Source organism: Aquila chrysaetos, chromosome 4 (assembly GCF_900496995.4).
Source record: "Aquila chrysaetos chrysaetos chromosome 4, bAquChr1.4, whole genome shotgun sequence".
NCBI classification, from domain to species: Eukaryota; Metazoa; Chordata; class Aves; order Accipitriformes; family Accipitridae; genus Aquila; species Aquila chrysaetos.
This window is the reverse complement of record NC_044007.1, coordinates 52,755,548-52,769,786: the sequence shown is the minus strand read 5'-3', so window position 1 is coordinate 52,769,786 and position 14,239 is coordinate 52,755,548. Positions and strand designations below refer to the sequence as shown.

The window sequence follows — 14,239 nt, the reverse complement described above, 5'->3', positions numbered from 1 at the left end:
TGAAAACAAAACATTTTCTTCATACTATATTCAAGAAAACCATTTAAATATTGTTTTAGAATGACTTAAACCTGTGCCTCGAACTGTCCTGGAGAACTACAGTACCATTCTTAGTGTTACTCTGGTAATCCCTAAAGCAGTTATACAGAACTGAAGTGTTAGATGTATTTAAATTATGTAAACAATTAAAGTTCAAAGTCTCACCTGCACTTTTGCTCCATTTCATCTTTCAACTGCATTTCATTATGTAGTTGTTCTTCCAACTCATAGATCATCTTCTGCATATTTTCCAGCTTTAAATATATATTTGTACATGAAAGAACATGCATTAAATTTAAAAACTTCAAAAAAGTATCTCAGAATATTCAGTGGTGCTTATGTTGTATCACAGCTTACTCATTTCTATCTAAACACTAGATTTTTAGCTTATTAAAATGTGATCCCCCCCCAAAAAAATTCTAAAAAAGTTAATTACAAGAAACAACTTTAATATTACACAGTTTTGTCATTTGCACACACATAAAATTTTGGGGTTCTGAATAGTTCCATCAAAATTCACAGGGCTAAGCTAAGGCAAATCCTCCTTGTTTTAAGTATCTTCAGAATCAGACTAAAGATATTACTGCAAAGACATAAGAAAGCATTTTAATTAACATCAACATTTCTTTTTCTAGCTGTCGTGGTTGAAACCAGGACACTAGCATGAACCACCACATGCATTTTGCAATGCATCTTCAAGCTCTCAACAAGTTCGGGAAGCAGAACCAGGCCTGTTAGTTATTAGCAATGGAGGGAAAATGCTGTTAACATCTATTTAGTCAGAGATCACTTTTACAGCTAGCACTGTACTAAGGTTTGAAAATAGTAACAAACTTCAGATGTTAATACAGAACATTACTGTATAGCATGTACTGTTTGCCAGCAAGATAAATTGAGAAATTCATTATTTTCATGTAGTCTCAAAATATCTACCATCTGATGGATCTCTGGGCACAATAATCCCACTCCAACATCAGCAAAATCCTCAGTTAAGAACAAGATGGTGTCAGCTTTGAGGAAGCTCATTAAGTCAAGCCTGTGCTGATTCACTGTTAAACCTTTTCGCTGATCTTGTCAGGATTTCAGCCTTATTTAGCCCTCCCACATTTCCCTCAACACTCTTGGAACTGCATAGAGAAGAATTACAGTCCTAATCTAGACTCTCTTCAAAGCAACATATTCAAGTGGTTCTGACCCTTTGCTTTCTTATTCCTTGTTTTAACTTCAAAAACTCTGACAATTGCCTGACTCCTCCTGCACAATCATCCCAGAAAGCAGAGCAACAGAACAGTTCCTCCTACATCTGCCTCCTCCTTTTTTCCTTCTCCCACAAAATATGTTTAGAGAAACTAGAACTGCTCACTAAGATAATGAAGAGTAGACAAATTACGCTTGACTCCATTCTTTCTTGATAGCAACAGTAAGTGTTTTCAACAAGGACTGCCCTCTGTACAGTCCTGAACTAACATTTCAGTTTGGAGAGGTACTATAGCATGCTTCATTCATATTGAATGAGAAAGTTATAGGTAAGATTATTTTTGCCTACTTCCAGGCAGGCATTTTCTCACTTCCATCTTTCAATCTGTTCTCCTTCCCACTGTAGTAGGAAATATAAGTATGGAGTACTCAGGTGCTCTCAAGAACTGCAGATCCTTTCTTATTTCCTCCTTTTTCTTTCTTCCACATTCTTAAGCTGCTCTGAAGATTTCAGAGGAAGCACACAGACATTGCGACTGGGGACTAACCAGAAACTACGTATTTTATATATTTACCAGTCTATTCTATATATTTACCACTACCTATCACAAAACCTTGAGAAAGCAAAGAAATACTGGAAGAAATAGACTTCTCAGCACTTACAGAACAGCTCTGGAAAGCCAATTACTGGTGTGACATACAACATAACACCACATGGATGAGACAAAGGTTGTAGTCTAAAACCACAGAGATGGCCTCTAAATCTAAACTTTGAGGAAAAAGGAAGGACCACCACTACACAACACATTTATCTCCTTGGTATGAACCACTGAGAAAAAAAGCAAGAAGCAAGACTACTTAAAGGCTAGCTCTCACTTTAGTAAAAAGGGACCACAGCTACTGCACAAAAATAAACGACAGAGAAGTTTCAAAGTAATTGCTCTTCCATTTCTTGGTTACTCATTTTACAGCCCTTCCAGACAGACTGCATAGAGGAACTAAATGGGATAGATGAGGAACAGGTCCAAAAAGATATCTGGCAACTGAGGCATTTCTGTACTGACTCCTACTAGTTTGGACCTCTATTGCCTCCTCTTGCTTCTTTCTGTCTCTGGTTGCTTTTATATTGCTGTTCCCCAAGGGGCCTATCTAAGCTTGCTGAGCACTCTAATTATATTAGTACGAGACAACAGGCTTCCAGAGAAGTTTTGCACAATCTGATATCAATGGACTAAATAGTACCTTAAGAAAATCCTGAGTTACAATTAACTCACTATAAAAGCATTCCTTTATGTTTTAGTTTGTTCTCAGTTTCCATTTTGAGTAGGAGGCGGGGGAGGAAAGGGCTATGAAAAAGCCTGCCTACAGCCAAGAAGCCAAGAAAAATCCCTACGGAACTGCCATCTTTTTTTTTTTAATCACCACAGCATAGTACATCTGGTTCTGCACCCTGAACAATGAAGAAAACTGAATACCCAGTGCAAAAGAATCTTTTAATCTCCTCTTTCTTAATATCTGAACCGTTTACAGATGGTTATGGTAGCACTAAACCAAAGTAAATAATCAGATCTTCAAAGAGGTTTGAAATTCAGTTAAAGGACATTGAATTCCATTTTTGTCCAACTTCATGGCCTAATTCTGTGAAGTTTTACACACTTGCAAAAAGCAATGAATTTCTTGGAAATTTCTGGCACTCAGTTCCTCCCAGAAGACACTCAGTACCATGCCAAAATGCAGATAGACCAGGTAACATCTTGTGTTGTATTTCCAGAACTAATTAATTTGCTAACCATGTGTTAACATTACCATTTTCATTGCAGCATGTAATGAAAGAAAAACAGCTGAGAAAGAACTGTGGGGTAAAAATACCTTGTAGTAAAGACTTAACATTTATTTAAACCTCTCTGTATCACTCATATCCTTCCAGAGCTTCACCTCCCAAAACTGTTAAAATCACAAGACATTCAAATACACCTGACAATACAGACAGGATTCTTGGGGGTTCTTTCACTACATGCAGGTGCCTGTATCCCACTAATTATGCCAACTCCATTCAGTAACTCTCTTCAAAGTCAACCGAAGGCCATCACACAGCTTTAAGTATCTGCAAATATTTGAAAGTCTGGCTCTGTTTTTAATTTTACCGTATCAACAGCCAAATGCTTATGAGGAAAACAAAATTTATGGCACACATCAATGTACATAAAGAAAGCAAGACACTTCAATGCTTAATAAATTCAGTTAGCCCAATAAAGTACATAATCAGTTACCCTGCCCTTCACAAATTTTCTCTGGGTAATACCATATATCATTAAAACCTTTACATTGCAAGTTTAAGAGAAAACGGAACATACATCGATATCTGCTTCTCTTCTACTCTAAATGGAAAACATAACAGAACAGAATACTAACAAAGTAAATCATAGTCAAAGCCAAGAAGATTTATTTTAGAGTTAATTATCAATTTTTTGACAGTGTTTTCTTCTGGAAAGAATGTAATTTGTAAAATATGAAACCATTCTAAGGGAATAGCTTGATTTACAGCAGAACTTACACAGAATCCAAGCAGGCTTTGTCTCCAACACCTCAGCATACCTTCCCAGAAACCTGACTGCCAAGAAGCTTGGGAAGCAGTAACTGAAAAGAATTCCTGAACATTTCTTGCTAGGTGAACTGCTCTATAAATGCAGATCCTCAGTGCCCCAATTCCCAATAGCTTGTGGGGCACCCTTGGGAAGAAGAATACCCAAGCTTGGTACATTATCTGCCACCTCCCACTTAGTTCACAGGAAGTCCAGCTCCAGAGTTAAACTGGCAGGTTGCTGGAAAGCCCAAGCTCCCCGTCACACTCACATCCAGACTCTATGGTTGCCACTAAGCCAGCATACACCTCGGATCGATAAGGCACTCTAAAAATACTGCACAAACACTTTGATATTCCTAAAGATAAAAACTGTGAATCCAGTTCCACAATAAGAATATGCAGTTTCAGCTATTTTATCCCAATTCAGGAAAACCAATGTTATATGAAGAACTGAAATTCTGTTTTTCCAGTAACTTTAATAGGCAAGCCATACTAAACAATTAAAATTTATGCATTGATTTCCCATATTCCAAGCACTAAATTAATTTGAGACATTTAGAACCCAAACAGTTTATTCCCATATACACAATAGATTCTTCACTAGGGTCCAACAAAGCTGAAAATCAGTGAGACATACCACACTTTTGTCCACACTGGAGCCTGTTCTGTTATCATTGGAATTTTCTGCAGAGACAGCTAAATACCTGTAACAACATTTAAAAAGTTTTAAGAGTGGTTTAAAAGCAAGGTTATGAAAAAAACAGAATATGATCATCCTAAAACATAACCCTCAGATTTTTTGCTCCAAAATGTAGATAACCAAATAATAACACAAGTAGTTTTTTTCATTTCTGTACTTATTATACTTTAAGATTCAAGCACATTTAATTGAAAAACTCACATAATTTATTGTAAAGTAGAAAGCTGCAGTAGAAGACCTCCAGAAAAAAGAATTTCTGCCAAATACTAATACAACCACTTCTCTTTTTTTAATAATAATTTTAAAAAATCTTTGCTTTCCATGGTTACAACACTCTCATTGCCTTCCATCCCATAAATATTTACTCAGGCACTTATGCAGCAAGTAGCAGCAATGAAGCGAACTCTGCAGAGATTGTGTAACTTCCAACAAAGTTACTAAGAGTTCTACACACAAAAAGTTTGCCCTGAAGCCAGTGTTATTTTATGTAAGTGTTTTCTAAAAATACCACAAATTTCTAGTTGCATGATTCTGAAAAGTCAGGTAACCAAATACAAATTACTATCCTCAAATTCCTTTGGTATTTGATGTGATATTCTTGGCCTGATAACTGATCTAGAGAGATGTAAAACATCTCTAACTGTATCAGATTATGTGAGGAAAAACTCTGACATGAACCAAGGAAGATAGACACATCCTCTTTCTTGTTTCACATGCGTATTTTCACATATACAAAAACCTCTCCAAAGGATCAAGGAGGGTAAAATCAAAGACATCTCCAAACCATGGTCAAATTAAACATCAAGACTGCTTTCAGACAATCAAATGACAAAGAGGAAATGGAACGGTTTCCTACAGAAAGGAGCTTGCTGTCCTGAGTACCAGAAGCCACCATATTTTGCACACCAGGGCTGTTGAGCAATGAGAATGTGATATTTAAACAGGCACAGCACCAGCTCCATCAGAATCCAGAAGAGAGCACACAAGCCAGATAGGGCTGCAAAGTGTTCTCAGCTAGTATTCCGAAATCTGTGTTATGGGTGAAGTTCAATAATAAACCACCATATTTCCTAGTTTACAATCAATGAGATTACAGCTGTAGAAAATATTCTATACTAAAAGATTGTACTATTTCCTTTAAAGTCAGAAATCACATCATTTTCCTAGATTTCCATTTCTTTAAGCTCTCCAGCATACATGAACAAGATGAAACTGAAGGGGGGGGGGGGGGGGGGGGGAATAAATGTGCAACTTTTTTTCTAAATATGCTCTTTTTTTTTTTTTTAATGTTTGAACTATTTTCAGTACAAAAAGGGAATAAAAATTAGGATTACAGGTTTAGCAAGTATGAATGGTTGCTTCAGACTTTTCAAGACTATCACACCAGCAGAGTATTATGGGACAAAATTCAATTCTAGGACAGCATATTAGTTCTAGTAAGTCTACAAAGTTATGATAGTATTTAGTAGCAGAGTTCTTCAATGACAGCAAAACACAGCCACTTAGTTCTCTAAATTCCTGATACTGCCCCCCAAGAAGGAAGAGGGAGAGAGAAGAAATTCTGTTATTAACAAGCTTCTGTATGCTACTTCACCTTCTTGGTAATATACTCCAAAATCTTCCTGCAAGGCAAATTTTTCAAAATTATAGACTAAAATCAGAACAGTAGGTGAAATTCCTGAACTGCTGAACTCATACAAACTGTATGCAAAGCTTGCAAGTCCTTCTATGCTTTACTATGCAGAAGCAACAACAAATCCAACTCGTTGCAGAGATGGAAAGAACTTCACCACAGGCTTGGAAAAGTGGTTCCTTTTCTATGCAAGGACAAAAACCAGATTTATTTCCTTTAGGGCTTTCCCTATCCAGAAGTGCTATTAAAACTAATAGTCTCTATCTGACATGGTCTACTAGAAGTTTTAGCCCATTTTAAGCCTGACTGACACTACAATTAAAAGCTGCTCTCAAAGTAATAAAAAGTTATCGAGATATTTGAATGTAGATATAGCTATCCATGGTGCCTACAATAATAATGACTGTTGAAAGTATGAATTAATATAATTTTAACTAATGTAATTTAAAGTCTTCTAAGCAACAGTGAAAACTGTAAAGCATCACAATCTTACTCCGCAGTGGATGAGTGCTTTGGAAAAAGGAAAATTATGAAGCAGATAACAGGCAACTAGAAAATATTTTATTTCTAGTAAGCCAAGGTTTAATTTATCACATGTTAAAACACTGATGTAAAGTATGGTATCTTCATTCACAGCTCAGGAACAGTAAATCACAGTACAACAGTGACATTCATATCCCTGATTCATGACTCTACATATATAATTCAGTGCTCTGCAGGCAGCTCTGCCTAGTAGTGGCAACAGTGGATTTTTCTTGCTTAGCTTCTGCAGCACCACTATATAATATTCTTAATGCAGAAAAAGACATTCACAAATTCAGTGTGATATTTTAAGGTACTGATGACTAGCAGTACTGGTTAACATTATCGAAGTGTCAAAAGAGTATAGTTTATTAGGATTCTGAATCATTAATAAGAATCTGAATAGGCTTGTACCTAAATACTGGTTGGTAAGAGTCAGAAACAGTGTTGACAAAAGAAAACACCATTAGCTTGCTTTCTGCATACATACCGACGGTTGCTGTAGTACGTAAATCCTACAAAAGGAAGCTGGTTGCCCACAAATGCTTTTGGTATGGGAAATGTTTCTTCCTCTCCTTTGTCTTCTTCCAGATCATCAAAATTACTAGTGTCAATGTCACTACTTAAGTCAGGCACAACTGGTGCTACAGCTAGGAAAAAACCAGAATAATATGATAATAATCATTATATTACTCAAGTGACTAAGAAACCTCTTTCCTTGGTACAGTGTAAATAAAACTTCAAATTCCATTAAAAGAAATATGGCAGTCCTTTTGCTAACATGATACCTAAGTAAGCCAGATCACTGTCTCTGAGAAAAGCATTATACTTACTGTCTCTGAGAGTTTCCCAAGCCCATTGATCATTTTTGAAGAAAAGGTGCCGTTTAATTTCTTCTACACCATTTCTTCCTAGCCTCACTTCCCTGGTAAAGAGTGTTTTGGTTAAACATGGGAGATGACATAAATTATTCTGAAGCAAAGACTCATTTTAAGGCATAATCTAACAACAGAGACAAAAGATTACCTCTCAAACTAAGGTAAGAAAGAAGTAGACATATCTTAAAGTTTTCCTACAAAGATACCTATAGCAGCACAGCAGCTACATTTCAGAACACAGTCTGGTTTTGTCTACAAGAAGCCCTGCTGCTACTGTTTCCACCATCACAGTCTGGCTAGGCAGCTGCCAAGCAGCAACTAGGTTCCACTTTTTCTAGGAGTCCATGCTGTTGTTCAAATTGTATGCAACCCAGCAAATGTAACATGCCCCTCTTTCATAGCACCAATTCTCAAGCAAAGGTTATGCTTGTATTAATATGTAGCATGGGTACAACAGGAGTGCACTCACAAAGTGAAACAGACCTAACACCCGCATTTCAGAGGGCTTCCTGTGGACTGACTCTACCCGGATCCTGAATGCCCACTAAGAGCTGGGAGTGCATTAGGGGCGCTCCTGAAATGCATCTTTTGCTGTAGCTTCATCCAAAAGGAATCCGTTTTGCATGTCACTCACCAATGTGCAACACAGACCAATGTAACAGTAGCTGTTACTAAGGAGTAACACTTCAAACAGAATTTATAAGGTAGATGTACCCATAGCAGCAGCACTTCCCTTTCTCCAGTATACATGCTACTACCACAAAGAGCAGCAGCAACCATTGGTGACTCCTCTCCCAAATACTGGGACTGGAGAAGATGAAACTGATGTTACTGCCTATCTAGCTCACAGTACCATCAGTTAGTAACTACTGCTTCAGGTTAGACAAAATGCTACTTCAGATTAGACAAAGTAACTTAAAAGACTTAGACTGAGGTTCTAAAAAATTCTTGACTAACAAATTAAAACAGCCTTTCTGTACTTTAAGCAAGAGGCTAACAGTTTCTTACATTGCTGTAGTTCAGAAAAGACTAAAGCCCAATTCCTATGAAGGAGAACACTCAACTAACAGAAATGCATTGAGAGATCAGAAAAACACCTAACTATGGCAGCATCTAAATGGGAACAGAGTTACATGGCATTCATGCCAAGACAGTAAGAGTTTTACTTCTCTTGAGCGCTTTAGAAACCCACACAAAACAAACATATATATGTTCTTTCAACATGAGAAGAAATTCTCTTAACAAAGGTTTACTTTCATTCTGAGTAAAGTTTAAATCTTACCTATCAGTTAAAAAGGCACAAATAAGGTTTTTTGCCTCTTTAGAAATCTCATTGTCATCAGGGAAAGTAAGGGAGTTCTTATGGTTCATAATCTTGCTGTATGTTCCAACCAAAGAATCTGCATAAAAAGGTGTATCACCTGAAAAAGTAGCAATGCAAAAATTAAAAAGCAAATCAAACTTATTGTAGATTTGATTTATAATATCTGAATTACATATGCAACAATGTAAGCAATTAGGTGAACAAAAGGCAAGGACAAATGTTTGAGGGCTGTGCCAGAATATTTCTAAAACATATTCTGTAAATACCAGGATCAGTAAACCACAGCTTATGTCTGAAGAGTATAAATTAAACAGTTAAAAACAACAGGGATTTTAACGTGGAGTCTAGTTAAGTAGTATAGTCAATTCTGATTATCCTACTACTCACCTACAAGCATCTCATACAAAAAGACTCCAACTGACCACCAGTCACATTCTCGCCCATAGTAACCATCACCACCCTGGGACTTCAACACTTCAGGAGAGATATAGTCTGGTGTTCCCACAGCAGTATCACATCGTACCATACCTTCCTACAAAGAGGAGGAAAACAGCCAGGCCCAAATATAAAATAAAAAATTGCAAGCCATTTCCAAGAGTTTATACAGCTTAAGCAACATCAACAGATCAACATCAACTTTCATCAACAAACGTTCTTTTTTGAATGGGTATTTTAACATTTTTATATTCTAAGCTACTAAATCCAGAACAAAGCACCAGATTTGTCAAACACAGTGAAAGTTACTTTAAAAACCTCAGTTAATATCCAAAAGGTAATCAGAACTGCATCTAGGCCCTGTAAACACTGCACAGCCTCTCCTGCTCGTGCCAGTATAAATGTCACACACTGACAGGATGTACTATAAACAGGGAAAACTCCTCTGTTAGCCTAAATGGGTCAACATCAGGGATTTTGCTGAGAGTATCAGCTAAAGTGCAAGTTTTTCGCCTGCAACCCAACATACTTAATGCCAGGAAGACTAAATATAGATAGAGCCTTGAAACCCTAAGGACACAGACTTCAAAACAGGTTAACAGGTGAAAAGAACGTTTGACGTTCCTCACACCCCTGAGAAAGGGCTGGCAGAACAGTCACACTGGAGCTGGCATCCAGAATGCTGAAGCTGCAACCATGCACCCCTTTCCAGTGCCATTCAGGCAGTTCTGAAATAATCCTATGCCATTCCTAGAAATGGATCAGTACAAAAACTTGCATAAAAATATACAACTAAGTAAATATAACAAATATAAATCCAGTGTTGTGTATGCAGGAAATCCAGAATGCACCTAAATTAAGCTCCTATGCTGAGCAGTTTCTCTCCCACAGAATAACCTTTCTCTTTCAAACACTAGAGGAACCCAAGACTAGGCTCAAGACTACTTAGCTAGCTTTGTTTAGAACAGCACAAAATGTAAAGTGTTGTAGACACAAGTTTACTTTGATAACGCTAATATTCAGCAAACTTTGGTAATATTTTTTCTTTGCTTTTTTTGCACTTACAGCTTAAACACTAGGATAATGTTTTTCTGTATTTCAAAATTCCTCATTGTTAAGAACACAATCAGTCAAGGATAAATCTGTATTAAGGCAAAATAAAGTCAAATTTTGTGTCAAGTATTCCACTGAAGTGGACTGTTTCTGACTTGAGGCAACTCCTTGAATTTGTACACATAACTTAATTTTCGTTGGTGCCTTTTATTTATGGCAAAGCAGCTAAATACAGTGATTTAGTCAAAGCTCCTGGAATATGTTGAGAACACAATGTACATATTACACAGACTCTACTAAGTACCACGTATTTCAGATTGTTTTCCTCATATATGTGCAGGCTGACAAAAACAATCAGAGTTTTGTGTAGGGAAGAACAATGCTTTGCAGTACATGAAAAACTGTTCCAAAATATTTTATTTTAGTGACCTCAGGATGTATTTTAAACAAATAAATAATTCTATAACATCCTTTAACCTGTTTACTTCAGATTTGCCCTTTTGCTACATCAGCATATGGCTAATAAGTACAATTGGGATTCATTCAGCAACTTGTACATCAGTTTTGATTCTTTCATTACTGACACACTACGTAAAAATAATCTCACTTCTTTGCATTAATTTTTGATAACCAAAGACTTAAAGAAATAATCTAGAGGATCTAGAGACAATCAAAGGCTTGACTTCAGAAAGTTTCTCTAGGAAAGAGTATAGAAGTTGATACAGTCCCTACCTCAGGAATGCATCCAGGAATGCGTTCTACATTGTCATTGAATAGGATGCAGAAAGAATAGTAATGGGAACAGACTGGAATTTTCAACTCTTCTCATCTAGCTAAAAAGTTTTCAGTGTATTTCCTTTTCACTTTTGTTTTCCTTTCACAAACGGAAAAGCGAAATTAAAAACATATGTTTACCTTGTTCATCTTCATACAAGTACCAAAATCTGCTAGTTTTAAATGACCAGCTTTATCTAGCAGCATATTATCAGGCTTCACATCTCTGAAAGAAGAAAAATATATTCTTTTAAAAGAAAATAAATCAATTTAACTTATGAAAAAAAAAAAGTCAACTAGTTTTCAGATGCAGCATTGCAAGGAAAAACACCAACATGAAAGCACCATTATTTCCTCCATTTTCTTCTGCTTTCTCGAAGTATCATGTCCAACACATAGACTGCTGCACTACAACATTTAAAAAAATTATAATGGATGTGGGAATACAACCTTAAGCCACCAAATTTAACAAATCCAGACATTAATCTTGAACCTCAAGTTCCTAAAAAAGACTCACTGATTGAAGTACCTCTCCGCTAGGATCCAGCTACAGAAAAAAAAACCCAAACATTCTGGTTCTGAGTTAGCTACCTCAAACAGACCTTGAAAACACAGCTTCTTCTCTGTACCACTTCTATTTTAAGGGAACAAATGGATGTCATTTTCAGAATGATATTAATGTGAACAAATATTTTTCTGTGGCTCAAAAGGAGTATTGTCTTATGCCCTTTTCCACAAAGTACTTCCGTTATAGAAAAGAAGTTTTCATAAAGTAACTGGTAAAGTTCAGCACATCCAATGTTATTAAATATACTGAAGCAGAATAACAGTAGGAAACAATTGCAAGAAAGCATAACACAAATTTCAGGAGAAAGTGTATTTCTGGGACTTCAAAGGAGAACTCTGGCCATAACTGTCAAATGAAGTGCAGTGGAAATGTATCAGTATACTCACAGAATAGTTTTGATCAGGAGGGATTTTTGTGAGACCCTGGTTAACTGCCTGATAAAAGTACAGCTAACAAAGTTAGATTCAACTTCAAAGTTACATTAGGTTTCTCAGGGTCAAATCCAGTCAAGTTTTGAATTTTTCAAGAACCGACATTCCACAACCTCTCTAGGACTCTCTTCCACTGTTTGAGCGCCCTCATAGTGAAAAAATATTTTCTAATGAATAGCTAGATACTCCCCTGCTGCAACTTGCGTCATCCATTGCCTTGCATCTTTCCAGTGTGCAACTTCAAGTCCGGCTCCACCTTTTCTATAAAGTCCCGCTGGGCAGCTGATGACTGATGCTTTCTGTCTCACCCGAACACTGTTCATGTTGCGAATGAAAACACAGTGCTGACCCCAGTATCAATCCTCTGAGGAATCACTAGTAGCTGACTGCTAATTGGACATTGTACTACTGAGCACAACCTTTTGTTCTTGCCTATTCAAACTGTATCTTTCCAATCTGGCTACATCAAAAACCTTGCTAAAGTCAAGACAAACAGCACACACTGCTCTCCCCTCATAAGTGGAGCCCATCATCTCATCACAGAAGGCACTTGCATTGGCAAGGCATGCTTTACCCTTGGTAAATCCATGCAGGCTGTTCCCGATCACCTTCCCATTGACATGCTTGGAAATGGTTTCCTGAGAATTTACTCCATAAGATACCCAAAGATTGTCCTTAGGCTGATGAGCCTGCAATTCCCCTGATCCTCCCCTCCTTGCCCTTCTCAGGGCAAGATGGGTGTGCCATTTGCCTCTTTCCATTCATCAGCAATCTCCCAATTGCCACAACCTTTCAAAGGTGACAGACAGCAGTATCATAAGGATACTGGCCAGCTCCCTCACAACCTTTGGTACATCCCACCTGGTGCCTTGGACACGTGTAAGGCTCTAAAGAGAGATCTGGACAGGCTGGATCGATGGGCCGAGGCCAGTTGTATGAAGTTCAACAAGGCCAACTGCCAGGTCCTGCACTTCAGTCACAACAACCCCATGCAGCGGTACAGGCTTGGGGAAGAGTGGCTGGAAAGCTGCCCAGCAGAAAAGGACCTGGGTGTCCTGGTTGACAGCTGGCTGAATATGAGCCAGCAGTGTGCCCAGGTGGCCGAGAAGGCCAACGGCATCCTGGCCTGCATCAGAAATAGTGTGGCCAGCAGGAGCAGGGAAGTGATTGTTCCCCTGTATTCGGCACTGGTGAGGCCGCACCTCGAGTACTGTGTTCAGTTTTGGGCCCCTCACTACAGGAAAGACATTGAGGTGTTGGAGCGTGTCCAGAGAAGGGCAACCAAGTTGGTGAAGGGCCTGGAGCACAAGTCTTATGAGGAGCAACTGAGGGAACTGGGTTTGTTTAGTCTGGAGAAAAGGAGGCTGAGGGGAGACCTTATCGCTCTCTACAACTACCTGAAAGGGGGTTGTAGCGAGGTGGGCACTGGTCTCTTCTGTCAGGTGGCTGGTGACAGGACGAGAGGAAATGGCCTCAAGTTGTGGCAAGGCAGATTTAGGTTGGATATTAGGAAAAATTTCTTTACTGAAAGAGTTGTGAGGCATTGCAACAGGCTGCCCAGGGAAGTGGTTGAGTCACCATCTCTGGAGGTATTCAAAAAGCAAGTAGAGGGGGTATTTCAGGACATGGTTTAGTGGGCATGGATGATGGTTGGACTCGATGATCTTGAAGGTCTTTTCCAACCTAAATGATTCTATGTTCTGTTTGCATAACTGGGACTCAGCTTGATCTTCCTCTGCACAGTAATGCTTCACTCTCCCAAGCTCCGCCACTAGGCACAGGGACCTGAGAGGCCTGAAAGCAGACCTCATCAACGAAGGCCAAGGCAAAGGCAGCAGCCTCAGGTGTTTCCATGTCCTTTGTCACTAGGTTCCTGACCCATTAAGCAGTGGGCCCACATTTTCATCAGTTTCCTTTCATTCCTCAGATGTGAACAGACTAACTCCAGGAGAAAACAAATAAAAAAAAAAATCTGCTGGTGTCAAAATAATCTAAATTTTTAGGAAGAAAAACTCACTGTGCTGCTGGCAACTTCTGATGCTGCTTTCTCAACCTTGCAATACACATGTACAAATGGTTTGTTCAGCCAGATAATTTATCC

At 38.2% G+C, this 14,239-nt stretch overlaps 1 protein-coding gene across 2 annotated transcripts in view; it reads right to left on the bottom strand.

The window, feature by feature from the left end:
• The window catches only part of ROCK1 (Rho associated coiled-coil containing protein kinase 1), a 95,086-nt gene that overhangs the window by 41,002 nt on the left and 39,845 nt on the right, over window positions 1–14,239 (bottom strand). The window contains exons 6-13 of one of the 2 annotated variants that reach the window (XM_041122835.1): window positions 11,281–11,365; window positions 9,265–9,409; window positions 8,836–8,974; window positions 7,509–7,600; window positions 7,166–7,325; window positions 4,458–4,524; window positions 3,591–3,614; window positions 205–293 (exon numbers count right to left, since the gene is read on the bottom strand). In XM_041122835.1, coding sequence (XP_040978769.1) covers window positions 205–293; window positions 3,591–3,614; window positions 4,458–4,524; window positions 7,166–7,325; window positions 7,509–7,600; window positions 8,836–8,974; window positions 9,265–9,409; window positions 11,281–11,365 — 801 coding nt within the window. The remainder of the gene's footprint in view (window positions 1–204; window positions 294–3,590; window positions 3,615–4,457; window positions 4,525–7,165; window positions 7,326–7,508; window positions 7,601–8,835; window positions 8,975–9,264; window positions 9,410–11,280; window positions 11,366–14,239) is intronic. The other variant, XM_030011200.2, reaches the window with a different exon arrangement.